This window comes from Carcharodon carcharias, chromosome 5 (assembly GCF_017639515.1).
Source record: "Carcharodon carcharias isolate sCarCar2 chromosome 5, sCarCar2.pri, whole genome shotgun sequence".
In the NCBI taxonomy this organism is placed as follows: Eukaryota; Metazoa; Chordata; class Chondrichthyes; order Lamniformes; family Lamnidae; genus Carcharodon; species Carcharodon carcharias.
The window spans coordinates 25,558,188-25,583,437 of record NC_054471.1 but is presented as its reverse complement, the minus strand read 5'-3'; the positions used below and the strand labels follow the sequence as shown (position 1 = coordinate 25,583,437).

At 48.2% G+C, this 25,250-nt stretch overlaps 1 protein-coding gene across 5 annotated transcripts in view; it reads left to right on the top strand.

Moving 5' to 3' along the window:
* The window catches only part of coq8aa (coenzyme Q8A, genome duplicate a), a 74,528-nt gene that overhangs the window by 34,814 nt on the left and 14,464 nt on the right, over positions 1-25,250 (top strand). For 4 of the 5 annotated variants that reach the window (XM_041188760.1, XM_041188759.1, XM_041188761.1 and 1 more), the window contains exons 6-8: positions 14,400-14,525; positions 23,280-23,365; positions 23,930-24,070. In XM_041188760.1, the coding sequence (XP_041044694.1) occupies positions 14,400-14,525; positions 23,280-23,365; positions 23,930-24,070 (353 nt within the window). The remainder of the gene's footprint in view (positions 1-14,399; positions 14,526-23,279; positions 23,366-23,929; positions 24,071-25,250) is intronic. The other variant, XM_041188758.1, reaches the window with a different exon arrangement.

Genomic DNA, 25,250 nt, shown 5'->3' with positions numbered 1-25,250 from the left:
CATCTGTTTCTAAAGTGGGGTTGAGAGGGGGTGGGGTAGGTGTGCCCCCTGATGTGGGGAGGTGGGGTAGGTGTGGTCCCTGATGTGGGGGGGTGGGGTAGGTGTGCCCCCTGATGTGGGGGGGTGGGGTAGGTGTGCCCCCTGATGTGGGGGGGTGGGGTAGGTGTGGTCCCTGATGTGGGGGGGTGGGGTAGGTGTGCCCCCTGATGTGGGGAGGTGGGGTAGGTGTGCCCCCTGATGTGGGGGGGTGGGGTAGGTGTGCCCCCTGATGTGGGGGGGTGGGGTAGGTGTGCCCCCTGATGTGGGGGGGGTGGGGTAGGTGTGCCCCCTGATGTGGGGGGGTGGGGTAGGTGTGGTCCCTGATGTGGGGGGGTGGGGTAGGTGTGCCCCCTGATGTGGGGGGGTGGGGTAGGTGTGCCCCCTGATGTGGGGGGGTGGGGTAGGTGTGCCCCCTGATGTGGGGGGGTGGGGTAGGTGTGCCCCCTGATGTGGGGGGGTGGGGTAGGTGTGCCCCCTGATGTGGGGGGGTGGGGTAGGTGTGCCCCCTGATGTGGGGGGGGTGGGGTAGGTGTGCCCCCTGATGTGGGGGGGGTGGGGTAGGTGTGCCCCCTGATGTGGGGGGGGTGGGGTAGGTGTGGTCCCCTGATGTGGGGAGGGTGGGGTAGGTGTGCCCCCTGATGTGTGGGGGTGGGGTAGGTGTGCCCCCTGATGTGGGGGGGTGGGGTAGGTGTGGTCCCCTGATGTGGTGAGTTGGGGTAGGTGTGGTCGCTGATGTGGGGAGGTGGGGTAGGTGTGCCACCTGATGTGGGGAGGTGGGGTAGGTGTGCCCCCTGATGTGGGGGGTTGGGGTAGGTGGCCCCCCTGATGTGGAGGGGTGGGGTAGGTGTGCCCCCTGATGTGGCGAGGTGGGGTAGGTGTGGTCGCTGATGTGGCGAGGTGGGGTAGGTGTGGTCGCTGATGTGGCGAGGTGGGGTAGGTGTGGTCGCTGATGTGGCGAGGTGGGGTAGGTGTGGTCGCTGATGTGGCGAGGTGGGGTAGGTGTGGTCGCTGATGTGGCGAGGTGGGGTAGGTGTGGTCGCTGATGTGGCGAGGTGGGGTAGGTGTGGTCGCTGATGTGGCGAGGTGGGGTAGGTGTGGTCGCTGATGTGGCGAGGTGGGGTAGGTGTGGTCGCTGATGTGGCGAGGTGGGGTAGGTGTGGTCGCTGATGTGGCGAGGTGGGGTAGGTGTGGTCGCTGATGTGGCGAGGTGGGGTAGGTGTGGTCGCTGATGTGGCGAGGTGGGGTAGGTGTGGTCGCTGATGTGGCGAGGTGGGGTAGGTGTGGTCGCTGATGTGGCGAGGTGGGGTAGGTGTGGTCGCTGATGTGGCGAGGTGGGGTAGGTGTGGTCGCTGATGTGGCGAGGTGGGGTAGGTGTGGTCGCTGATGTGGCGAGGTGGGGTAGGTGTGGTCGCTGATGTGGCGAGGTGGGGTAGGTGTGGTCGCTGATGTGGCGAGGTGGGGTAGGTGTGGTCGCTGATGTGGCGAGGTGGGGTAGGTGTGGTCGCTGATGTGGCGAGGTGGGGTAGGTGTGGTCGCTGATGTGGCGAGGTGGGGTAGGTGTGGTCGCTGATGTGGCGAGGTGGGGTAGGTGTGGTCGCTGATGTGGCGAGGTGGGGTAGGTGTGGTCGCTGATGTGGCGAGGTGGGGTAGGTGTGGTCGCTGATGTGGCGAGGTGGGGTAGGTGTGGTCGCTGAGGTGGGGAGGTGGGGTAGGTGTGGTCGCTGAGGTGGGGTAGGTGTCGTCGCTGAGGTGGGGTAGGTGTGCCCCCTAATGTGGGGTAGGTGTGGTCACTTAAGTGTTGGGTGGGGTAGGTGTGCCCCCCTGATGTGGGGTGGGGCTGGGGGCAGGTGTAGCCCCCTGGTGGGGTGGGGGTGGGGGTAGGTGTGGCCCCCTGGTGGGGGAGGGTAGGTGTGGCCCCCTGGTGTGGGGGTAGGTGTGGCCCCGGATGTGGGGGAGGTGTGGTCGCCAATGTTTGCCCTGATTGAATTAGTCAAGCTCTGATTCTATGGCAGGGGATCCTGAGATTTATGCTGATGTTCTGGAGATCACATTCTGTTATTAAAGTTCTCGCTGTGTGCCTATATATGTTCTGCTTGTGCTTTCATCCGCCTGTTGCTCTGGCCAACCTTGGGAAAGGGTTTGGGGGAGGAGAAGAGAGGAGAAGGTGCAGGCGAGACTGTGTATGTTTCGAAGATGACCCTTCACTTGGCCTCTAGTGCAGTCGATAACTGTAATGCTGTTTATGTTAAATACAAACTCAAATAAAAAATACCTTTAATTTTTTCTCCTTCCTCCTGCTCTCATTTGGTCCTAGTTTAAAAAAAGAAGGAAGGATTTGCCTTTATCTTCTCACTGCTCGGTAGCCCTTGAAACATGTGAATTATTTTGAAGTAACTGCTTTCGTGTAGGAAGCCTGCGATGCACAGCAAGATCCCTTCGAGCTGGTCAGTCTGTGCTTCAGCTGATGTTGCTTGAGAGCAGTGTGGACTGGGAGATGGAGAACTGAGCCGTCCCTGACTTCCCCATCTTTTCTATAACCAACACCATCAGAACTGGTGGTCTGGGCCTCCTAAAGCCTCAATTGGAAGGGTAGTATTTGAATTGTTACTTGACTTGCTTTTCGAGGTTAAGGAGAGGCTCTGAAGAATTCAAGTCAAGTTCCTTTATTTTTAACACACCTGCCCCTAAAGCATGATATCAGGATCCTCCCATGTGATGAAAGGGGGAGCCTGAGCCTGAGCCCGCACTGGGGATGGCACAGGTTTCCCTGGATACCAGAGAAATCCTTGCCACCCACATGGTCATCAGAACAGAAAATGCTTTACCGTGAATGCTTATTGGATGTCCCAGAGCGCTTCACAGTAATTTTGAAGTGCAGTCACTGTGTAATGTAGGGAATGCAGCAGTCGATTTGTGCACAGCAGGCTCCCACAAACAGCACGGAGATAATGATCAGATGATCTGTTTTTGTGATATTGGTTGGTGTAGACACAGGGTTTGGGGTTGCCGGGGGGTGGGGGGGCTCTCCACTGTTCTTCGGATAGTGCCACGGAATCTTTTACGACATTGAGTGAACAGGTCTTACGTGATAGTGCTGCACTCCCTCAGTACTGTACTGGAGTGTTAGCCTGGATTATGTACTCAAAACTCCAGAGTTGGACTTGAACGCACAGCCTCCTTACTGTCGGGGTAAAGAGTGCCATCCACTGTCATTAATGGGATGAGAACAGACAGCTCCGTCTATACAACTTTCATCAGTAAAGACTCGGTGGCCCATTTAGCCTCCTGCTCTGTTGATGTTACCATAATCCTTGTGTGTATCTATGGTCTCACTTTGCTAGGAGCTGGTGGAGAGATACCTAGACGTCTATAGACATGGTTAAGATGTGGCTACATCAGAGTCAGCAATTTACGATGAACAATTAAACCAAATTTTTTTTTTTGATGCATTGGTTCCAGGGATCACCTTGAGGTTTTAGAGTGGAAACCATTCCCAATCCCATCTCACCATAATGCTGGCCACTGACTTAACAGTGACTGAACTAGTCACTCTCCATTTCTAATCACAGGTGAGTTTTTTTGGAATTTGAGCCAATGTTTTTGGCATCACATTCCAGGATCCAGCCCAGTTTTCCATGAAGACTATTATTTTTACCTTGGCCATGAACTGAGCTGGATGAGATTACCCAGATGCCTACAGTGATGGGTTCACAGTTGAAACCTGGCCTAGAACCTGATCAATGGGTGCGGTTCCTGGAGAGACACTAAAATAAAAATAAATAGGTTATCTTCTTTTGTGTGTGAGTTCTTGGGGAGCTCGTGCTCAGACCGGATTATAATATGCTCAATGATGGAAGCCTTGTCACGTGCTGAGGAAGATGTTTAAAGAGAAAGTAAATTCTTAGCTCCTTTAACTTGCACACACACACACACACACACACACACACACACACACACACACACACACACACACACACACACACACACACACACACACACACACACACACACACACACCCCCCCCCCCCCACCCCACCCCCATTGCAAACTCCACTTCCCTCTGACTCCAATTCTTTGGGCTACTCTCACTCCCCATCACCACTGGTGACCATACTTTCAATGGTCTAGGCCCCATGCTATGGAATTCCCTCCCCTGTCCCACTTCTCTCTCCTGCTTTAAGATCCTCCTTAAAACTCTTCTCTAAGACTGAGCTTTTGCTCACTACCCACTCCACTCCCTCTCCCACACCCAATCCCTCTAATAGCTCCTCCTTTGACTTGGCATCCAGTATTATTTCCTATTTAAAGGCAAGTTGTTGAAATTTGCCACCTCATTGAGAACAGTTTCACTGATTATTCTCGCCCAATTCTCTTTCCTTAACAAGCTCCTCCCTCTGTTTTACAATCTTTCAGGACTAATATTAAATCTGACTGCAGACACTTTACCTAAGTAGGTGGGAGTCTTTTGTTCTACCTAGTAAACCATGGAGCCTATGCATGTCCCAGAGGATCCCTGGCTTGAGACTCTGCTGCTATCTGAATGCAGAAACAGGAGTCAGTGAGGAGAGGCACCTTCAGCTGCTGCAGCTTGGCAGGCGAGGCTTAAAAACCCCACAGATGTTGGAAGGCTGAATGGAAACAGCACGTGGGTGCCTGTGTGAGCGCATGGGCATCCGTGGAGGTGTGTGTGTACGTTTGTCTGTACATGTGCGCCTGGAAGTCTGTCTGCGCCTCTCTGTGCATTTGGACATGGACTGCTCGGTATCTGAAGAGCCAAGAATTGTGCGGAACACTGTGCAATCATGAAGCATCCCCATTTCTGACCTTATGCTGAAAGGAAGGTCATTGATGAAGAAACTGAAGATGATTGGGCCGAGGACACTACCCTGAGGAACTCCTGCAGTGATGCCCTGGAACCACAATCTTCTTACTTTGTGCTAGATATGAATCCAACCAGCGGAGAGTTTTCCCCCTGATTCCCATTGACTCCAGTTTTGCTAGAGCTCCTTGATGCTACACTTGGTCAAATGCTGCCTTGATGTCAAGGGTAGTCACTCTCACCTCACCTCGGGAGTTCAGCTCTTTTGTCCATATTTGGACCATGGCTGTAATAAGGTACATGCGTGCATGGGTGTCATTGTGTGTGTGTGCAGGCGCTTGGGGGGCAGGGACACCCGTGGTTGCGTGTGCTGTGTGTAGTGTGAGCACATGCTGTGTGCATGTGTGTGCACGCACATGTGCCTAATCTTGGGCTCTGAGAGAGAAAAAGAAATATTCTGTCTTTTTCTAAATAAAATGCCCACATTCTTTAAATTGTGGTGCCAAACAGAGAGTGGTGCTATTATAGAAACTTGTAGAAACCTGTGCGCAAACGTCAATGTGACTGAAAGCAACACAGGAGAGCTTAAATTAGAATCCATCACTTCTAAATTTGAACAGCAGTATCTGATTGTACTGTACCTTCTGAAGGTGACTTGGTGTCGATTGATAGTGTCAGATGGTGTTTGTGTATATGTGGAGAGAACAGCAACCATACCTAACGTTGTTGGAGCTGGAGCTGGAGTGCCAGTGAGTGATGGACAACCCAGTTTATTTTCACCTCCAATCTAGAGCCTCTGGGATTGGGCCTCATGTCAGACAGGCATAGTTTAATCTAGTGCTCCAGGGCACACCCCTGCTGTTAGAGTTACAGTTCCTTCGCTTGATAAGCTATAGTGAGCATTTAAAGAAATATTTCATAATTCTCAAAAACTATACATTACATTGAGAAATGAAAACTCGAAGTGAAAAGTGATCCATTTACAGCTAACTAATGAGATTAAGGATATTAGATTAATAGAAGAGGCTTATGATGTTGAGAATAAGCCTAAGGTTCGGGAGAGTTTTTTTTTTTAAAAATCCAGTAACAGATGCCTGAGAGAGAAAAAGTGTGAGCAAACTAGCCAGGAATATTTTCAAAAATGATTAAGTATGTAAGAAGGAAAGAGAGCAGCTAAAGTAAACCATTCGAGACTGAGACAGGAGAAATATCATGGGGAATAAGGAAATGACAGATATTAAACAAATATTTTGTATCTGTCTTCCCAGCAGATCATACAAAAAGCACACCAGAAATAGGGGGAACTGAAGATCTCGTCAGAGTGAAGTAATTAATATTATTAGTAAAGAAGGAGTATTGAAAAAACTAATGGGACTGTAAGTTGACAAATCCCCTGTACCTGATGGCTTATGTCCACAGTTTCTCAAAGAGAGGCCACAGAGATAGCAGCTGCACTGGTTATGATTTTACAAAATTCGACAGATCCTGGGAGTGGTTTGGAAGTTAACAAATCTAAAACTGCTACTCAAGAAAAAAGGGAGAGAGAAAAGTGGGAACTACAGGCCAGTTAGCCTGACATCAGTCACTGGCAAATTCAGTGCCACAACAGAGTACTGGGTATATTCGAGGAAGCCCGTGCCTTGCTTTGTGCTGGTGTCCAAGGCCTAGTTTATATCGTGAAATCTCAGATTTTTCTTTTAAAAGTACTGTAACTGCCCCTTCCCGTACCCCACTGGCTTCAGCAGAGAAGAGAGAGGGTTTGATTTGGGCGGTGTAGTGGGGAATGAAAGAAGGCTGAATACAGAGCCTTCTGCCTTTGGATCTCCTCAGTCGGTGTGCTATGTGGGAATTGGCCTCCTGATACCAGCTGTCTGATTTGTAAATAGCTGACAGCAGGTTGCAATATTGACAAATTGGCCTCAGTCCTGCTGATAACAGGCTTGACTCACTCGAAGAATGAATAACTTAGTCGGATGTTATCAACGTTTGATTTCTTTGGACCCAGGATGATGTAGATGGAGAAAAAATAAAGAAGAACCACGCTGATTTTTATCTCTTCACTCTGCCCACCCACAGAAGGGTTTGGATTCTGACTGGGGTCTTGGTTCTGCGCATGCCTTTAGCCCCTGAGACGGAATCATTATGAGCTTTATTAAGTCCAACCCTTTAAGGTACTAACAGATCCCTTAGCATTCTGTCACCAAAAAAAAAGGGTTGTCAAATCAGGAGAATTTGGGCAGAGAGATCAAAACCTTGCTCAAAGCGGCAGGTTTTAAGGGATGTCTTAAAGGAGGAGAGTGAGGTAGAGAGTCAGAGAGGTTTAAGGAGGGAATTCTAGAGCTTGGGGGCATAGGCAACTGAAGGCATGGCTACCAATGATAGAGCAATTATAACTGGGGACATCCGAGAGGCCAGAATTAGAGGAGTGCATATATCTCGGAGAGTTGTGGGGCTGAAGGAGATTACAAAGGTAGGGAGGTGCAAGGCCCTGGAGGGATTCATAAACAAGGATGAGAATTTTAAAGTTGAGACATTGCCTAACCAGGAAAAAATGTAAGTCTGATGGGTGATGGGTAAACAGGACTTGGTGTGAGAAAGGACACAGGCAGCGGAGTTTTGGATGCACTGAAACTAAGAATGGAGGCAGAGTAATTGTGTGTGGCACGATATTTGACTGTGTGGGGTGTCACAGCCAGGCCCAATCCTGCCTTGCCTGGCGTGTTTGTTTTCCAGAGGGTGGGTCTGATGCGCAGCAATCAGGAGCATGAACCCTGGTGAGTTTTTTTTTCCTGACCGTAATCCGGCACTGACTGAGGTAACACTGAACCAGTGTGGGCCCTTTCCTGGGCTGTGTGGCTCAGAGATTTGCTGCTGCTTTCTCTACCCACATTATGAGTGGGAGAGCGAGAGGGAGAGGCAGGCTTCTCATATTAACCCCATGTCAAACCAGGATACTCAGTGTCAATTATTCTCTCCTAACTACACACGAGAGTGGAGGATGGCAGCCATTGCTTGACCCTGAACGGGGCAGAGCCCCTCCTTTTGCATCATTCACAAAATCAGGACAATTCCAACCACTATCCCACAAGCCCCCTCCAAACAGAACCATTTTACCTCTCTTTTCACAAATTTGATCAGATCTCTTTCTCCGCTGATTTCTCACTGCCTCCCTCAGAGTCTCCTGCTTCCCCACAAGCCTTATTTATATATCGCCGCTCTCTGAACTATCTTCCCCCACCCACCCACTTTCGTCTCATTAGGGTCAGGAGGAGGCCATTCAGCCCCCATGAGCCTCTTCATCCATTCAATTAGATCATGGCTGAAATGACCTCAGCTCTGTCTACCCACCTTGGCACCTGCATAGGCTTACCATCTGCTCTCCATTGTACAGTTTTCTGGCGTCTGTGCTGTGAACAGCGTCCCTTGCCTTCCTTGTCAGTGTTGAACGAGCACTGAACAAGTATTGTAAGCTGCTTTTGGGGATTGGCGCCTATATTCTAAATGTTTGAAAAAGCTGACACTGAGAGATTGACAATCCTGTGTTAATGGAGACGCATACTGTGATTGACCTTCAGTAACCTTGCCTAAATTGGCACAGTCCTCCCTTTCCGAAGGTTGGCTCTGTAACCAATGTTGATTGTGGTGACTCTCTATGAGCTGTATTTACACTTGTTATTGTCCCTCAGGTTTTTGGCCGCTGTACTGTTTGTTTTTAATATTTCTTGCAAATTCTACCTGCTCTCATTTATACCTCCTTTACAGGGCGGAATTCTGCCTAGTGCTCTGAGTGGCTACTATTCATTCGGAGGGCAGGGTGAGGGCAGGCCACACGCTACAGGCGGGGCTCGGGGGAGGGAGGGAGGGAGGGAATGAGCACAGGCCCCACAGTACAGGCTGGGGTCAGGGGAGTGGAGTGGGAGTGAGCACAGGTCCCACAGTACAGGCTGGGGTCAGGGGAGGGAGGGAGTGAGCACAGGCCCCATGGTATGGTGAGGTCTGCTGCAGGGTGCAGTTCTGCACAGTCATTTGGTGTGACGATCCCACGAGCAAGCAGCCAGTCCACTCCATGCAGCAGGGCCCAAACAGGGCTTGGAAATATATTCGGAACAGTGGGAGAGGAGAAATCTGATTGCTCAGGGGTTAAAGAGAACTGGCAGAGGCATGTTTCCAGGCTCGCAGGGATCTGAGTTGGGCAATCCCAATGTGCCTGGTGTATTTTTGATCTCTTATTAACTTCATCTGAATAACTTGCTGAACATGAGCAGAACATGAGCAGTGCAGGAGGCTGAGGTTAGAGAAAACACCGTCAATGTAAACAGCCTAGTGGGGAAGCTTGGGTGGGATGGAAGAACTGTTGTCAACCATAAGTGTCGCAGCTTAGAAAGGAAGGTTGCTTGGTCTATCTCCAAGGTCACTTTGCTGTAATCTCCTTGGTCGATTGCCAAGAGGACAAGGGGAATCTCGCCCGGAAAAAGCTGTTCTGACTTGTACCGGCTGCCAAATGTCGGCTGCAGTTGTTTTGTTACTTGGACGAGACCTTCGTTACAGCTTTCGCCATTTAAATCCTGGCGGTTTTTTTTAGAAACAGTGAGAGGACAAATATTTCAATGTCTTTTGAGGGAATAAATAACTTGGGAACAAACATGTATTTCTACAAGATAAAAGCAAAGAACTGCGGATGCTGGAAATCCAAAACAAAAACAGATATTTCCAGGTATTTCTGTTTTTGTTATGTATTTCTACAACACCTTTCATGACCTTGGGATGCCCGAAAGCACTTTGCAGCCACTGAAATACTTTTTGAAATGCAATTGTTGGGTAAATGAGCACAGCAGAGGGATAAAAGGACAGTTTAACCCCTTCGTTTCTCTCCCTCTGCTGATCTCTTCAGACTACACAGCTCCCTTTGTGTGCCCATACCTAAAACTAGCCCTTTGTTCCCGGGTTTAACTCTTGCATCTGCGTTTGGGGGATTGGCAAAGTAAACGTATTGGATTTCCCACTGTCATGTCTGGTCTTTTAAGGGATTTCAGTGGCAGCTGTTGTCTACCTTCTTGTACAGTGTTAGGAGGCATTAAAGCCTGGCTTTGAGTGACGCAGAGACTGGATTTCCAACCTGTCCCACCCTCCATGCCCCAGAAATGACTCGGCTTTCTCATTCTTAGTCTTTTTTATAGAAGCCATTCAGTCAATCGTGCCTGTGAAGTGATACATTTGTCCCCCTGCCCTATATCTTGCTTTAAAAACTTCTCTTCCTTTCAAAGATGCAATGATCCATCCTAAGTGTAGAGATAAATCTCCCATTGTCATGGTTTGAAATGAATGACTCCTCCTTTCCCCAGTCAGAGAAGACTGTTGCTCCTTGTCAAAACCCTTCACAGTTTTAAAAATATCTCAACCTTTTAGTCTTCCCTGCAGCACTGGATGTAATGCCAGGATCTCATGTCTCTGCCTGAGATTATTGTCACTGCTGTCACTGACTCTCCTGCCCCTTCTTGTATAGGTGATGAATTGAAGTTTGGTTTTCTTCACAAAGTTTAGTTTTAATTTTAATTTAATGGTGTAAATGCAGTAAGTTTTAGTTGTTTATTGAAGGAGAGCTGGTTGTCTGGGTGAAGATTTGAATTGCGATTCCGCATTGCCAAATTTGACACCCTTCCTATAATGGTCAAATGGGCAGATAAGTGGCAGATGGAATTTAACCCTGAAAAGTGTGAGATGATACACTTTGGAAGGAGTAATTTGACAAGGAAGTATTCAATGAACGGCATGACACTAGGAAGCTCTGAGGAACAAAGGCTTGTGTGTCCATAGATTTCTGAAGGCGGAGGGGCATGTCAATGAGGTGGTGAAAAAAGCATATGAGACACTTGTCTTTATCAATCGAGGCATAGATTACAAAAGTAGGGAGTCATTTTGGAGTTGTATAGAACCTTGGTGAGGCCACAGCTGGAGTACTGTGTGCAGTTCTGGTTGCCACATTATAGGAAGGATGTGATTGCACTGGAGAAGGTGCAAAGGAGATTCACCAGGACGTTGCCTGGGATGAAACATTTAAGTTATGAAGAGAGGTTGGATAGACTTGTTGTTTTTGTTGGAGCAGAGAAAACTGAGGGGTGATCTGATCGGGGTGTGATTATTGTGGTTATGAGGGTCATGTACAGGTTGGGTAAGGAGCAGCTGTTCCCCTTAGTTGAATGGTCAGTCACAAGGGGGCATAAGTTCAAGGTGAGGGGCAAGAAGTTTAGGGGGGATGTTAGGAAAAGCTTTTTTACCCAGAGGGTGGTGACGGTCTGGAATGCGCTGCCTGGGAGGGTGGTGGAGGCGGGTTGCCTCACATCCTTTAAAAAGTACCTGGATGAGCAGTTGGCACATCACAACATTCAAGGCTCTGGGCCAAGTGCTGGTAAATGGGGTCAGGTATGTAGGTCAGGTGTTTCTCACGTGTCGGTGCAGACTCGATGGCCGAAGGGCCTTTTCTGCACTCTGATTCTGTGCTTGCCCCTATGGAGGATTTACATCCAGCGGCCACACAGAATACTTGACAAAAGAAGGTGCTAGTTCATAGTTCAGGCTGATAGTGGGGAGGGGGAGGCACAGGAGACTGGGTAGATACAGAGCACATGTTTCTTCAGACTGTCCAGCTATAACCTAGCTTTCCCCTTCTGGGAGAATCTAGGACCAGAGGGCATAATATCAGAGTAAGGGGCCACCCATATAAAACAGAGATGAGGAGGAACTTCTTCTCTCAGAGGCTAGTGAATCTGTGGAATTCTTTACCGCAGAGGGCTGTAGAGGCTGGGTCATTAAGTATATGCAAGGCTGAGATAGACATATCCTTAATCATAAGGAAATCGAGGGTTATGGGGAAAAGGCAGGAAAGTGGGGTTGAGGATTATCAAATTAGCCATGATCTCATTGAATGGCGGAGCAGCCTCGATGGGCCGAATGGCCAACTTCTGCTCCTACGTCTTATGGCCATTGACCAGAGCCGCCGCTTTCAATCACCAAAACCTCCCGACTGTTTCAGGTTGTCAGTCCACTGACGCTCACTCGGACTGTGCAGGTTCCTGTGGGTGCTTGTTGATCCGGTGTAATTGAGAGATGCAGTTGGTGATTCCCTTTTCTCCTGTACAACTTCAAAGGGGCCTAGATCATGTTTCTGTGGGAAAGCTTGCCTCAGAAAGACCAATATATTATTTCCGGTTGGTTAGGAGCTCCCAGTTTAAAGTTTTTTTTTGTTTTGTCTCAGCCAGCAGGAGACTAGCACTACGACAAGTGAACTCCTGTTTAATGTCTAAAGCCCCCGTTTTAGCCCCTCACCCTTTCCAGACCCTGCCTGATGTGAATGCTGCCATTCTGAGTTACATTAGGGCAAAGTACTTTCTCCTTTGCTCCCACTGCTCTAACTCTTGGCTATGTTCAGTCCACCCTCCAGTTCCAGTATTTGCTGTAGGGCGTAAACCATGCAGCCTGGTCAAAACGAACTGGTTGTCAGTGAAATGGTAAATTGCCAGTAATTGTCACACTGAGGACATTACAAATACCGGCTCCAGGGAGCTCTCACGCCCACTCTAGGTGTAACCAATAGCTCAAACCCTCACCCATTGAGGAAAGTCTGTGCTTCTCCCATCTCCCTCTCTCTGGAAGGATATTTTTTGGAAATGTGTCTGTGCCCTCCTTAGGGGTAGAAGAAGAAGTGAGAGAGTGAAGGAGGGAGAGCGAAGAGGACAGGCCGGGAGGGAGGGAGGGAGGGAGAGCGAAGAGGACGGGGAGGGAGAGCGAAGAGGACGGGCCGGGAGGGAGGGAGAGCGAAGAGGACGGGCTGGGAGGGAGGGAGAGCGAAGAGGACGGGCCGGGAGGGAGGGAGAGCGAAGATCTCGGGCCGGGAGGGAGGGAGAGCGAAGATCTCGGGCCGGGAGGGAGGGAGAGCGAAGATCTCGGGCCGGGAGGGAGGGAGAGCGAAGATCTCGGGCCGGGAGGGAGGGAGAGCGAAGATCTCGGGCCGGGAGGGAGGGAGAGCGAAGATCTCGGGCCGGGAGGGAGGGAGAGCGAAGATCTCGGGCCGGGAGGGAGGGAGAGCGAAGATCTCGGGCCGGGAGGGAGGGAGAGCGAAGATCTCGGGCCGGGAGGGAGGGAGAGCGAAGATCTCGGGCCGGGAGGGAGGGAGAGCGAAGATCTCGGGCCGGGAGGGAGGGAGAGCGAAGATCTCGGGCCGGGAGGGAGGGAGAGCGAAGATCTCGGGCCGGGAGGGAGGGAGAGCGAAGATCTCGGGCCGGGAGGGAGGGAGAGCGAAGATCTCGGGCCGGGAGGGAGGGAGAGCGAAGATCTCGGGCCGGGAGGGAGGGAGAGCGAAGATCTCGGGCCGGGAGGGAGGGAGAGCGAAGATCTCGGGCCGGGAGGGAGGGAGAGCGAAGATCTCGGGCCGGGAGGGAGAGCGAAGAGGACGGGCTGGGAAGGAGGGAGAGCGAAGCCTCCTGTGTCCCCCCTCTCCCCCCTTTGCCTCCCGGAGGTCTCATGTGTCGCGAACCCCCCCCAGCCTCCCATGTCCTCCTGCCTCCCTTGTCTCTCTCCCCCCTCACCAACCACCCCCGCGCATCTCGTGTTTCCCCGCCCCCCCCCTCCTGTCCCCTCCCATGTTCCCCCTCACCTCCCGTGCGTCTCCTCCCTCCTGCCTCTCTATGGCGTGGCAGATGATCTGTGCCACCCACAAGGGAAGCTTGGCCACGCTATCACAACAGTTTTGCAATTTGTATTTATGACGAGAAGATTTGGGCACTGAATTTCTAAGTAATGAGCCCACTAACACCTTTTAGAGATTTTAAAAACTAAATTAAAACTTTTATTAACAAAAGGAAAAATTTCAAGCACATACATAAGATTGCAGTTACCTAATATTATAACAAATCCCCAAATTCTTAATTAATCTGACTCCCAACTACACACCCCCTTTAAGGCAACAGGCCAAAATAGATTTTCAATTTAATTAGCAAGCCAGGAGGTTTACCACAGCACGCACTCGACAGTTGAATTCCAATGGCTTTTCTCCAATTTTAGTTACTGGACAGAGCAGACTTTTGCAAATGTGGCTGGAGGCTTCCGCGAGGCTGTTATACACACACCTTTTAGTTCACAGTATCTTGACAGTGCAGGAGGAGGCAATTTGGCCCATCGAGTCTGGCTCTCTGAAAGAGCATTCCACCTAGTGCCACTCCCCTGCCTTATCCCTGTAACCTCACACATTCTCTGTTTTCAGGCCTTCCCCCCGCTGCCCCCTCGCGCCTTCCCCTGCCTCTTCCTCCCACTCCTGAAAACTCCAGCTTTGTCACACCGAAGCCTGGTGTCCGATGGCATTTTTTCCCGGTCCACCCAGGTGTTTTCTTCCTAACCCTGGCAGTGACCCGCACTATTGATCTTGTGTGTTCTCCCTGTGGGTTTGTGGATGTAAGGAGTTAGAGTTTGAGCTGGCTGGCTGAGTGTTCAGCTGTGCGCCCTTGAATTTGCTATCTTGTTTTAATGGTTTGTTCATTCTGTCCCTCAGCAGGTGGGAAAGCGATTTTGGATGGCAGTCCCTTCTTGTCAGAAGCTAATGCTGAGAGGATTGTGAACACTCTGTGCAAGGTGCGAGGTGCTGCTCTCAAACTGGGTCAGATGCTCAGCATTCAAGGTAAGGGATGCTGGCTGCATTTCTTATCTAAAGTGATTGTCCACTGTGCATTTGGCTTCTTCAGTGTAGAGGCATTGTGAGCAACGAATGTGTACATTAAATTGAGAGAAATGCAGATATAACGTAAGGTTTTAAACAGAAGATAGTCATTAAGAAACCCAACAGGAAATTTGGGAGAAATGTGTTTACCCAGAGAGTGGATATAATGTACAATTCTGAGGGGACTTGACAGGGTAGATGCTGAGAAGATGTTTCAACTCATGGGGGCATAGTTTAAAAATAAGGGGTCTCTCATTTAAGATGGAGATGAGGAGAAACTTCTCTCAGAGGATTGTTAATCTTTGGAATTCTCAATCCAGGGAGCAATGGAGGCTGGGTCATTGAATATATTCATGGTTGAGTTAGATTTTTGATCAACAAGGGAGTTAAAGGTTATTTGGAACAAGCAGGAAAGTGGCCACGATCAGATAAGCCGTGATCCTATTGAATAGTGAAGCAGGCTAGATGGGTTGGATGACCTACTCCTGCTCCTATTTCTTATGATATTATGATTTTATGACTGCACTTCAAAAGTAGTTTACTGGTTGTGAAGAGATTTGGGACATCCTGAGGTTGTGAAAGGCACTATAGAAATGCAAGTCTTTCATTCTTTGGCCTGGATTTTCCAACAGGAAAATTAGGATAGTTGACTTTTGCCCGCTCTCCAAATTTTCCCATCCCTTCCGTGATGATGATAGATACTGGCTGGGCCAGAAAATCTTGCAGTTAGTCTTCAACAGCTCAAAGATGCAAACCAATTTGAACGGACCCCATCTCTCAATTGTACCACTGGGTGTTTTCACACTTCACGCGTCTTTACTGGGTTAATGCTACTCTCCCAGAGAGGAGTCATACTCTAAGGCAGTATAGATTAGAAATAGGACTACAATGTCATGTTCTGTCGAAGGGTCATGAGGACTCGAAACATCAACTCTTTTCTTCTCCGCCGATGCTGCCAGACCTGCTGAGTTTTTCCAGGTAATTCTGTTTCTGTTCTACAATGTCAAGGCCCTAGAATGGAAAAAATTAAATTGAGATATGTTGACTTTAGTGATCAGATTTGGTGGAGATAATTTGTATAACAAGCTTAGGAACATTGGAACAAGAGTAGACCATTCACCCTCTTGAGTCTGTTATTTATTTAGATTATGGTTGATCTTGGCTTCAGCCCCCTTTACCTGACATGGAGGGATTTGAACACGATGAAAATTTTAACTTAATTCCCTGGTCAACGTCTGGTGTGAAACTAGAATCTGAAATAAACTAGGCCAGGCAATCTTCAGGTTCCTTTTCCTGAAGGGAGTTGGTAAACAAATTTTTGTTTTGCCATCAAGATCATTGTTCCAGTTATCAGTTCACAAATTACCATATTCTTAAAAATGTCCTTTCACAGTTTGCTATGATGAGATTTGAACTGTCAACTTTTAGGTTACTGGTCAAGTTCCATAACTACTCGGCTACCTTACTGTTTGTGACGTCACACTTGGCTCTCAATGCGGAAGTGAGGAACTCATGATGAGTTCGAATGGGAGACTGCCAGAGCATCAAGAGAGTCAGGGGAATAATGTAGGAATAGAGAACGGGAGGAGAAACGGCAACAGATCTGGGTGGACTATGTACTTTACTGAATGAGGGGAAAAGAACAGAGATAAGAGGAGCATCCTGGTGGGAGGGCTGTGATGGCCAAGCTTGTCGCATGTCAGCAATCTGCGAGTTATTGGAACTCGGCCTGGAGTGTACCTTGGCGTGCAATGGCCATCCTGAGGGGTGGAAGAGACACCAGTGAGTAAACACCTCCATGGTTTCCTCATGTTGAGCTAGCTCCTTCCAAACAGCACAGGATAAGGAACAGCAGCTACCCAAGTGATCTAAAGCAGCAAGAGCACTGAGATAGAGCCAACCTAAAGGAAGAAATGAATACAAGCTCAAGACTCCACTATCTTGCAGAAGGAGTTTCACTTCCTGTCTGCAAAAGATAGATCTGGGTACTTTTCTAAATGGCGAGACAGGAACTATGTATGAGCAGAAAGATTTGGGGCATCAGTTACAGAAATTTTAGCAAAATCTAGTGTACAAAAGATAATTAGGCTAATGGAATGTTGGCCTTTACCTCAAGATGACTATTATGTAAAGCTCTGACCAGATCTGATCTGGGCTGTTGGGTTCAGTTCTGAGCTCCACATCTTAGAGTGGATAGGTTGGCTTTGGAGGGGAAGCAGCCCAGGATCACCAGAATATTACCAGGGCTAAAAGAGTTCAATTGTAAGGACCAGCTTACATAGATGAGGCTTGTATATTCTTTGAATATTGATGATTAAATGATGATCCAATTGGGGTGTTCAGATGATTAAATGAGTTAATGGATGCTATTTCCTCTGGCGGGAGAGCCCAGAACAAGGGGCATAATCTAAAAATTAGAGCTAAGCGATCCAGGGATGTAAAAACAAAAAAGTGCGGATGCTGGAAATCCAAAACAAAAACAGAATTACCTGGAAAAACTCAGCAGGTCTGGCAGCATCGGCGGAGAAGAAAAGAGTTGATGTTTCGAGTCCTCATGACCCTTCAACAGAACTGATCTTTCTTTACAAGGAGAGGGAAATATAAGCTGGTTTATGGTGGGGGGGTGGGGGGTTTTGGGGGGGGGGGGGGGGGGGGGGGTTGCAGGGGGGTGCAGAGTAGTGGAGGGGGGGTGTTAGGATAGGAGCAGATCATCAAAAGATGTCACAGACAAAAGAACACAGAGGTGTTGAAGTTGGTGATATTATCTAAATGAATGTGCTAATTAAGAATGGATGTTAGGGCACTCAAGGTACAACTCTAGTGGGGGTGGGGGGCATAAAAGATTTAAAAATAATGGAAATAGGTGGGAAAAGAAAAATCTATATAAATTATTGGGGAAAAAAAGCAAAAGGAAGGGGGAAGAAACAGAAAGGGGGTGGGGATGGAGGAGGGAGTTCAAGATCTAAAGACCTAAAAACATCCAGGGATGTTGTCAGGAAACACATCCCCACACTGCGGGTAGTGAAAATCTGCCAACTCTTCCTCACCAGAAAAGCTGTTGAGGCTGGGGATCAATTAAACATTTCAAAACTGAGACTGATAGAGCTCTGTTGGATAAGACTACGGACCGTAGCAGGTAGGCAGAGTTAATATACAGATCAGCTGTGTTCTGCTTGAATGGTGGAATCAGCTCAAGGGGCTGAATGGCAGCCTCCTCTTCCTACCGTTCACTGTAAGGAAGGTCGCAAAGGAGTCTGCAGTTCAAGTTTTTAAAAGTCTTGGATATAGCGCCTACCTCCGCCATCATACTTGAAGTTGCAACTGATTGTATCCTTTGACTTCCTGTGGGCAATACCGCAGGAGATCTGCTAATATATTCAACATTTTGTATCTGTGTGCACTCCTGCCAATTTATAATGGAAACTTGCTGTGCAGTCTTATCGAGATGTGTATTTACAGCTATATTCCTGGCTTCCTCGCAGGGTTTTGAATCTGATTACACATCACTGTCAGTTCATTGTGAAAAGGAGCAATTGGATGTACAGGAGGAAAGAGCACACAACAGAGATTAGGACAGTTTATTGCCAAATGTTAGCAGGCAGTGTAACAGTCAGAGAAGCTATGGAAAGCAAACATGTAATCCCATTGCTGTAACTTCCCGATAGCAGAATACAGTTTTAGCTTAGTGAATTGTACCAACATTAGCTGTGTCCCTGTCCACATGCCTACAGGACATGAGGAGGAAAGCAGCATTCAGAACACAAGAGATCCAATTAACTTTTGTACAGAGAGTGGCTGATGAAAATAAGTTGATCAGAAAAAGCAGTAGGTTTTAATAAACCCGCATCCTAGCTGTAAAAATATTGGAGGGATGTATTTAGCTCTAATTTTTAGATTATGCCCCTTGTTCTGGGCTCTCCCGCCAGCGGAAATAGCATCCATTAACTCATTTAATCATCTGAACACCCCAATTGGATCATCATTTAATCATCAATATTCAAAGAGTATACAAGCCTCATCTATGTAATCTGGTCCTTACAATTGAACTCTTTTAACCCTGGTAATATTCTTTGCCGAATGCAGTAAAATAAACTACAGACTTCAGTAAAGTTCAGAAATTCGATCATAAATCGAGCTTTAAGAAAGGATTATGTCAAAATGTGAGAAGTTTAAAATTTGCTGTAAACAGACGCTGCTCAAAGCTGCTTCTCACATTGCATGGCATTTCTCAAATACATCCCTCCAATACTTTTACAGCTAGGGTGCGGGTTTATTAAAACCTACTGCTTTTTCTGATCAATTTATTTTCATCAGCCACTCTGTACAAAAGTTAATTGGATCTCTTGTGTTCTGAATGCTGCTTTCCTCCTCATGTCCTGTAGGCATGTGGACAGGGACACAGCTAATGTTGGTACAATTCACATCAACATGAAGGTTGGTTAATGACTGGTGAAAATCGGACAAGGTATTTTTCAGTCACTGAGGTGTTTTGTGAAGATGGGCTGCTTCCTGTTACATGGTTCAATTCATCATTGGGTTAACACAAAAAACAGCTTATATTTAATCTCTAGCATTTTAAAACATCCCAAGGCAGTTCACGAGTATTATTAAACACAATCTGTCACTGAGCAACAGAGGGAGCTATTGCGTTAGATCACTAAAAGTTTGGTTGGTTTTAATCAGCATCTTTAAAGGAGCAAAGTGAGGTAAAGGGGCGGAGAGTTGCAGGGAGGGAATTCCAGAGCTTAGGGCCCTAAGCAACTGAAGGCACGGCCCACCAATGGTGGAGTGATTAACGTCAGGTCAGAATTAGAGGAGCACAGATATCTGAGGGCTGCTGGGCCGGAGGAGATTACAGAGGGAGGGGGAAGGCCAAGGAGTGATTGAAAACAAAGGTGAAAATTTTAGAATCGAGGTGTTGCTGGACCAGGAGCCGGTGTAAGTCAGCGAGCCCAGGGGAGGTGGGTGAATGGAATTTGGTCCAGGTTATGACACGGGCAGCAGAGATTTAGGAGACACCGAGTTTACAGAAAGCAGAATGTCGGAGACCAGCCAGGAGTGTGCTGGAATAGTCAGGTCTGGAGGTAACAGAGGCATGAATGAGGAATTCAGCAGTAGATGAGCTGAGACAGGAGTGGAGATGGTCGACGTTACAGAGACAGTCTTGGCATTTCCATCCTCTCTTTAATATTAGAAGCCTTTGAGATCCTGTGTGAAAATCAAATAAATCGAGTTGGCCTTTTCTATGTTCAGGACGCCTAGACATTCCCATTTAGCAAACTTATAGTCTGTGGGACGAAGGGACCATTGACAGTGTTGGCTAAGAGAGAGAGCAGAAAGTAGTGGTGAACAGTTCTTTTTGACTGGAGGGAAGTCTACAATGGTATCCCCAAGTAATTTATATGAGGACCACTGCTACTTTAATTTATCTCAAAATGACCTGGATTTCACTATACAGTGAAATTTCAATAATTTGTAGATGAGGTGAAATTTTGGAAATCTAGTAAACAATCGATAGGATAGTAGCAAATTTGAGGAGGACACAAGCAGCCTGGTAAAATGGGCAGGGAGATGGCAAAGGAAATTAATGCAGAGAAATGTGAAGTGATACATTGGGTAGGGAGAACAATGAGAGACAACATAAAATAAAGGGTACAGCGCTAAAGGTGGGGGGGTGCAAGAACAGAGAGAGCTGGGGTGTATGTACATGAATATTATGAATGTGCCAGGATAAGCTGAAAAGGTCAACAAAAACCACATGGGATCCTCGACTTTATAAATAGCTGATTAGGTCACAAAGTTATACTACAGCTTTAATAAAACGCTGGCTAGGCCTCATCTAGAGCATTGTGTTCAAATCTGGGCACTACACGACAGGAAGGATGTCAGGCTTTAGAGAGGGTGCAGAAGAGATTTGCTTGAATGCTGCAAGGGATGAGGGAGTGCACTTTGGTCACAAGATAACTGGGGAAAGAACCAGAGTGTAGCCAAGCAAACCATTAGGACTGAGTGAGTTATAATGATCTGGAACAGGATTCCTGAAAGGGTGGTGGAGGCAGATTCAGTAATAACTTTCAAAAAGGAATTGGATCAATATTTGAAGTGGAAAAATGTACAGGGCTAAAGGGAAAGAGCCAGGAAGTGGGACTAATTAGATAGTACTTTCAAAGAGCCAGCAGAGGCATAATGGGCCAAATAGCCTCCTTTCCTGCTGTATCATACTACGAGTCTGTCAGGAAATCATGATCTCGGTAGCCTTAAGAAGTAAGACAAAAAGGAATCGGGTCTGCATAGTTCACTTTCAGAAACTGTGTAACCATGGATACCTCTGGATCTGTCTCGTTACCAGTTCTGGGTTCAGTGAGCAGCATTATGGAATATCAATATCCATGCAGATCCGATCTAAGCCCTGCAGTCCTGCCACATCCAGTCCTGAATGGTGGTGGACAATTAAACAACTCACTGGAGAAGGAGGCTCCACAAATATCTCCATTCTCAATGATGGAGGAGCCCAGCACATCTGTGCAAAAGAGAAGGCTGAAGCTAACCATTGCTGTCACAATGGAGAGGCTGGTAATCTGGGATGTGCACATGTCTTGGGCCTCACCAGCAAGAGGGATTTAGTTACATGTCTGCTCCCAGTCATGCTGCTGTTTCAGGGTAGATGCTGTGAGATCTCAGATTCTGGCACGTTTTCCTGTTTCCTGCCACAATTTAGGAGCGGAATTGCTTTTTTTTTTTAAAACACATCTCACTTTTCAAGTTCCTGTTTTAGTAAAATAAGGAAGACTTGTTGGCTGCATTCTGCCTGAGCTATCGAACTTGCGTTCCTTGTTCGCTTTTAAATTTGTGTTCTCCCACCATTTTGTGAATGAGCCCACAGTTAGGATAGAGCAAATCACCTCCTGTTTATTACTAAACCAGGGCTCTGAGGCCCAGGTGAACCTTGGATTGTGAAGCTGCTCCTCTCCAGCCCTGCATGGCGTACATACCCCCTCCAGCCATGTATCACCCCCTCTGCACCCCTTCTCCACAATCCCAGGAAGGTTTGGACTTTGCCTCCTCTCTTTCACCCTTTAGTTGGCAGCACAGACTGCAGACCCCTGGACTGTAGAATTCTCCAGAATCACCACCTTTTCATATTCAAAACATCTGCTCAAAACCCATCTCTCTGGGCAAGCTTTTGGTCACCAAATCCCATCTCACCTTCTCTTCAATTCAGCTCTGTGCGCTTTCCCAGTCACTCTCCCTTTGTCCCTTCCCCCCCCCCCACCGGGCCCCTCTCTCTCTTCTCCCCCCCTCCCTCTGGCCCCTCACTCACTCTGCCCCCCCCCCCATTTGAAGTGTGTCACTGTGTTTAAGGTTAAAGGAGCTGTTGGAGTTGGAGGTCCCTTTAAAACCTCTCTCCCTCTCTCTCCCTGGCCCCCCCCCCCCCGCCCTCTGTCCCCACTCCAGGACCCCCCCCCTCTCAATTGTGTTCCTCTCTGCAGAGGCTGTCAGACCTGCTGAGTCTTTCCAGCTATTTTTGTTTTTGTTCCTTTAAAACCTCTGTTCAGTTTTCCTCCTCCCCCTTGGACCACACTCATTTCTGGGGATGTGATCCATGGAAACTACTCTAGACGATTCTTCAGGTTGCTGCTGAAGTAAAAGACTTGCATTTATATAGTGACTTTCCTCATCTCCAGGTGTCCCTGTGCACTTTGCAGCTAATGAGGTAATTTTGAAGTGCGGTCACTGATGTAATGTAGGAAAGGCTGCAGCCAGTTTGCGCACAGCAAGCTCCCACAGCCATGTGATAATGACCAGATAATCTATTCTTGAATTGTTACTTGAGGGATAACTATTGGACGAGGCATTGGGAGGAACTCCTCTGCTCTTCTTTGCAATAGCACCATCCACCTGAACAGATAGATGGGGCCTTGGTTTAACATCCAAATGCTGGCAGCACCGATAGTGCACCACTGAAACGATGAGACGCCCAAGATTAATACCACGTTATAGCCTCAGCACAGCCCCTCTATAGGAATGACTGTTTACCAGTGCCCCACTTAGATAGAACAGAGATTGAGAATAGAAGAGGGTTTATTTTTATCAAAGGGATTGATTGGTCTTTTCAGCTTTGGTCGTATATCAAGAGAGTTGAGGATTGTGGGGGACAGGCAGGAAAACGGTTTAAACGCCATGGTCAGACTGGCCATCATCTTACTGAATGGCAGAGAAGGCTCGAGGGACTGAATGGCCGACTCCTGCTAATCCATATGATCTTTTGATTCAATGAAATGAAAGATGGCAATGAGACCCGGGCGTTAATCTGTGGGTGACAGGCGGACCCGGGGCCCGGGCATTAACCTGTGGGTGACAGGCGGGCCCGGGCGTTAGCCTGTGGGTGACAGGCGGGCCCGGGCGTTAGCCTGTGGGTGACAGGCGGGCCCGGGCGTTAACCTGTGGGTGACAGGCGGGCCCGGGCGTTAACCTGTGGGTGACAGGCGGGCCCGGGCGTTAACCTGTGGGTGACAGGCGGGCCCGGGGCCTGGGTGTTAACCTGTGTGCAAGGCACATGCAGACTGTGGGATATTGTGTGTGTAATTTCCAACGTGCTTGCTGACTTGCATTCTAAGTGATCAGGTTAATTGGTGATCAGTTAAGTAGCCCTACTGTCTCCTGCTATGAACCTCAGCCTCTTTGATCTATTTTGTTTTATTTGGTCTTTCCCAGATGATGCCTTCATCAATCCTCAGCTACAGAAGATTTTTGAACGTGCTCGACAGAGTGCTGACTTCATGCCCAGCAAACAGATGATGGTAAGACTGCTCGCCCCACACCCAGTCAGACCAGCCATCATCTTATAGAATGGTGGAGTAAATTCCAGGGACTGAATGGCCTACTCCTGCTCCTAATTCTTTCAGATCCTTCTGATTTGATGGAATGAAAGATGGCAATGCCCACCTGTGCCCACCTCATGCCCAATCACTGAGCCACACCTTTCACCCAGTGTCCCATACTCCTCCCACCGTTATCATAGTCCATTTTTAAAAAAGTTTTCCACTCAGAGTCCCCAGTCTGTATCTGGGAGAAGCTGACACACGTTCCCAGTCCTTGGAACATGGCAGCCGGTGCTGCCGGAGCACAGCCTCGTGTCCTCAGTGGTAAGTCTCACTGTCCGCTTTACTGCGAGTTACTGCGGGGAAAGGGCTTCGTTCCACCTGTGGCTCTGATGATGGCAAAAGGGACCCTCGGTCCCACTCCTCAAAGGCTTGTCACAGTATCGCCCGGCCACTATGTACCGCGTGTGACCTTGTCACTTACTGCACCTTATCCCAGCTCCTCCTCCTGATTTACCCATTGCTGGGCTTGTCTTTTCGCAGAAGGTGCTGAGCAGTGACCTGGGGCCCAACTGGAAAGATCAGCTGGAGTTTTTTGAAGACCGACCATTTGCTGCTGCTTCCATTGGCCAGGTTCACCTGGCAAAGCTGAATGATGGAAGGGAAGTGGCCATGAAGATTCAGGTTTTATCATATTCTCCGCTTTCAGAACTGCTTACCTGCTTCATTGCTGTCTTACGGCTTGTGTTGTCAGACTCCTGTCCCTGTGTTTCCAGTTAAAGTTTTGAGACGACTGAAGTCATGGTTTTTGTTCCCCATTACAAGCTCTGTTACCTAGCAACTGACTCCATCCCTCTCCCTCGCAACAGTCTGAGGTTAAGCCTATCTGGTCACAACCTTGGTGCCACATTTGACCCTGCGATGAACTTCCAACCTTTTTGTGGCACCACTATTTTCACCTCTATAACATCACTGGACTCCAACCCTACCTTAGCTCGTCTGCTGCTGAAACCCTCGTTCACACGCTCGTCAGCCCCAGGGCCTGACTATTCCAACATAATCCGTCTGATCTTGCACATTTTACCCTCTCAGCTTGGGGTCGTCCAAAACTCTGATGCCCATGTCTTAGATCACAGCAAGTGAAGGGAGGGGAGGGATCCAGTCATCGTGGTCCATGTACCGACGACATAGGTAGAACCAGGAAAGAGGTTCTGCAAAGACTGTGTGAGGAGTTAGGCACTAAATTAAAAAACAGAACCTCAAGGGTTATAATCCCTAGATTATTACCTGAGCCATGTGTAAATTGGCACAGGGTACATAAAATTAGAGAGATAAATGCGAGGCTCAAAGACTGGTGTGGGAGAAGTGGGTCCAACTTCATGGGGTACTGGCACCAGTACTGGGGAAAGTGGGGGTTGTACCATTCAGAGAATTTTCTTCTCTGAGGGTCATGAGTCTTTGGAACTCTCCTCTTCAAAAGGTGCTAGAAGCAGAGTCTTTGAATGTTTTTAAGGCAGAGCCAGATAGATTCTTGATTAACAAGTGGGTGAAAGGTTATCAGGGGTAGGTGGGAATGTGGGGTTGAGATTACAGTCAGATCAGCCACGATCTTATTGAATAACGGAACAGGCTCGAGGGTTCGGGTCGCCTACTTCTCTTAATTCGTAAATCCCATTCACCTATCACCCCTGTGCTCACTGACCCACATTGGCTCTTGATCAAGCAACATTTTGATATTAAAATTCTCATCCTTGTTTTTAAGTTCGTCCATGGCCTCACCTCCCTATCTCTATAATCTCCTCCAGACCCTCATCCCTCCCTATCTCTGTAATCTCCTCCCGACCCTCATCCCTCCCTATCTCTC